The 2,771-nt window shown below is 51.9% G+C and overlaps 1 protein-coding gene across 1 annotated transcript; it reads left to right on the top strand.

Annotated features, from left to right (window-relative positions):
* The first annotated feature begins 330 nt into the window (after positions 1-330).
* Positions 331-1,978, top strand: LOC135911818 (uncharacterized). The gene has a single exon (XM_065444156.1). It carries the CDS (start codon positions 568-570, stop codon positions 1,591-1,593), a length of 1,026 nt encoding a protein of 341 aa, XP_065300228.1. The 5' UTR covers positions 331-567; the 3' UTR covers positions 1,594-1,978.
* Positions 1,979-2,771: the final 793 nt, after the last annotated feature.

The following is a 2,771-nucleotide window of genomic DNA, read 5'->3' as shown; positions in this document are numbered from 1 at the left end:
TTAGCTTAGGCGTCGTCTGCTACAGGAACTTCCTAGGTGCCGCGCGCGGCAGATGTCGCTACCTTATTATAGGGGGACCTTATTCGGCCGCTGAGTTCTATGGTAGTGTCCACTCTTGTTGAATGTCTTTCTCAATGGTAGAGCAGTCAAGCGGCTGGTTCAGCTCTTGAATCGGCTCGGCACCAGTCACCTTGGAAATTCCACGCGCCGTTGTGTCGGCTGTATCGCTATTGGCTGTCGCGCTGCTGTGGTTTCAGCTATGCGTTGGCAGGCTGCGCTAAGAACGCGCGCCCCATATATCAGTACAAAAATTGCTTACTCAACTCACATGACTGGGTCTTTGGGCGCTGTCAGTTATAAAAGACCTTGTCTGTCGTTCATAGCAGCCAGATAAAGCGTACCCGACTCATAGCTTGTGACTACGTAGCGAGGCGTGTATTGCCTTTTCACAAAAGTCGTTTCCCTGTAGCCAAGCGTACGTTTCGTGTCGCGAACTGCGGATACTGAAGCTGCGTTCAAAAACTTCAGGGCCTTTTCGATTGGACGACCTGATTATCCGCAGGTAGTATGAACGAAGTTAATTTATTGTTGCTCCTATTTCTTGGTGAGCAGATGCTGTGCTGCCCCATGCCAGGACTGCCAAGAAACGGAGTGTTCACACCAGGAGAAAAGATGCCGAAAAATGCCACTGCTGGCACGGCGGTCACGTACGCCTGCAACGAGGGCTTCCTGATGTTGGGCAGCAACCGTCGTGTGTGCTCGGCCGACGGCCGCTGGCATCCACGAGGCCTGCCTTACTGCGTCGTAGACGTCGCGGCGACCAAGGTGGCGTCTTCATCGCAGCCGCGGAACGACCCAAAGCTGACGGTCGACAGGAACCGAACGACATGCAGTGATACGCTCAGTCATTTGTCACCTTGGTACCTCGTGGACCTAGGGCAGGCGTTGCCCATCAGCGTGGTGAAGCTTGACTTGCCAGAGTCTGCTGTCGCGGCTTCAGTGATCGTGCGCGTCGGCAACTCGTCCACGACGTTCGAGAATGCGGTGTGCAGCGTTTTCGAAGGGGCTCTGGAAGCGGGCAATTCCCTGTACTTGCCCTGCGTCTCTGCACACAGCGGTCGTTACGTCAGTGTCCACAGGAACGAATTCGGCTCGCTATCCATCTGTGAAATTGCCGTCTATTCCGAAATTGTCGACTTCGAGGGCTCGGAAGCTACCACCGTTCACTCGTCTGACCCAACAACGCAGCCGCCAAGACAAAGAGGTCCCGTGCTGGGAATTAAGGGACTGACTGGCATAGGCATCGGTTTATTCGTGCTGCTTGCCCCCGTGTGTTGCTGCTGTTGGTGCCAGTGGTGTACGAAATGTTGCTGCAAGAAATCTAAGACCAGCAGAGAAGTGAAAGGCGTCGACAACAGCGTGTTCGTGTTGTGCGAAGGCCCTGCGGATTACAGGTACGCGAATGCGTGGAACAGCCTTGGTCGCGATGGCACGGTTCCCACTGGTGCGAGTGGTGTAACCGCGAGGTTAAAAGACGTTCGCGTGGTGTGTCCAACGGACAGCTTCTCCGACGTCGACCTAAACAGTCCGTAAGTCGTGCATCAAGTTCATTATGATACATGACGAAAAGGGCACCTTACTTTGTTGTCAGCTTTCGCTGGACTCTACTTCCGCAAGCTGCGTTGCGTTCATTTTATTACCATTTCTTCAGGGCGCTCTTGTGGGGTCAAACGCATGAACAGAGTTGTCGTAGCACGAGCTCCGAATTTTGCGTGTGGCAGTTTTTATTGCGATTTTTTAGCGCATACTCATTTTGTTCATCATACTTGATTTTATTAATTCTGATTAGACGGTGGGGTGGCACTCGTAGCGCTTGTACATAGTTACCACGAGAAGTTTTAATCTGTTTTTGTGCTGTTTCGTTTTGTTGTGCAACACGACATTGCATCTTTGAATAAAACATGGTGCTGATTCTCAAGTTTTATCTGCAGACACAGGCGAAGGAGGCGTCTTGCATCTAGCTGGTCGGTCACTTTTATCCCCAACATAGGTCCCTGTTGAACTTTAATGAAGATAACTATTGTTAATGACGTCGATTGCATCAGCGCGGTGGTTCGGTGCATAGTGCTGTTATTTGCGTGTTTGTTCAAGGCGTCGTCGGGCCCGCTGTGGTTCCTTAGTGGCTTTCGCGTCACGCTGCTAAGCACGAGGTCGCGGGATCAAATCCCGGCCGTGGCAGCCGCATTTCGATGAGGCGATATCCGAAAGCACCCGTGTGCTGTGCATTTGGTGCATGTTAAATAACCCCAGGTGGTCGAGATCGATTCGCAGGCCCTCACTACGGCGCGCCTCATAATCAGATCGTGCTTTTTTGGTGCGTAAAACGTTTGAATAATAATAAAAAAAAAATGTCCGAGCTAGCGCGCGGTCTTCGTGAGCGAAGGTGTGCTTGCAGGCTGTTCGCAATAGTGCATCTGAACGCTGCTGCATCCTACGTGCTGTCGCCCGCCGTGTCGTCAGAAGAGAGCGCTACGTGAATACTCCGCGCAGTGTTTCTTGACACTGCCTAACACAAGCATTGAGCTCACTACAGACAGGAAAGCTGGTAGGTTCAATGCATTTTAAGTTAAGATGGATCGTTTGTATTGGCGTTATGGTTGTCTCCTTCTTGGAGTACTTCGGTAATATGCGGCACGTCAAGAAGTTGCGTAAACAAGTGTGGTAGCGCGACCCGCGCGTTTAGCGCGGCGTGCCAAATTGATAGTCCGGTG

Source organism: Dermacentor albipictus, chromosome 1 (assembly GCF_038994185.2).
Source record: "Dermacentor albipictus isolate Rhodes 1998 colony chromosome 1, USDA_Dalb.pri_finalv2, whole genome shotgun sequence".
NCBI classification, from domain to species: Eukaryota; Metazoa; Arthropoda; class Arachnida; order Ixodida; family Ixodidae; genus Dermacentor; species Dermacentor albipictus.
The sequence above is the reverse complement of the archived record's forward strand: the minus strand, read 5'-3'. Positions and strand labels throughout refer to the sequence as shown.

What these genes read in the sequence shown, in the direction of transcription:
- LOC135911818 (XM_065444156.1), top strand. Translation starts at nt 568, where the DNA reads ATGAACGAAGTTAATTTATTGTTGCTCCTATTTCTTGGTGAGCAGATG.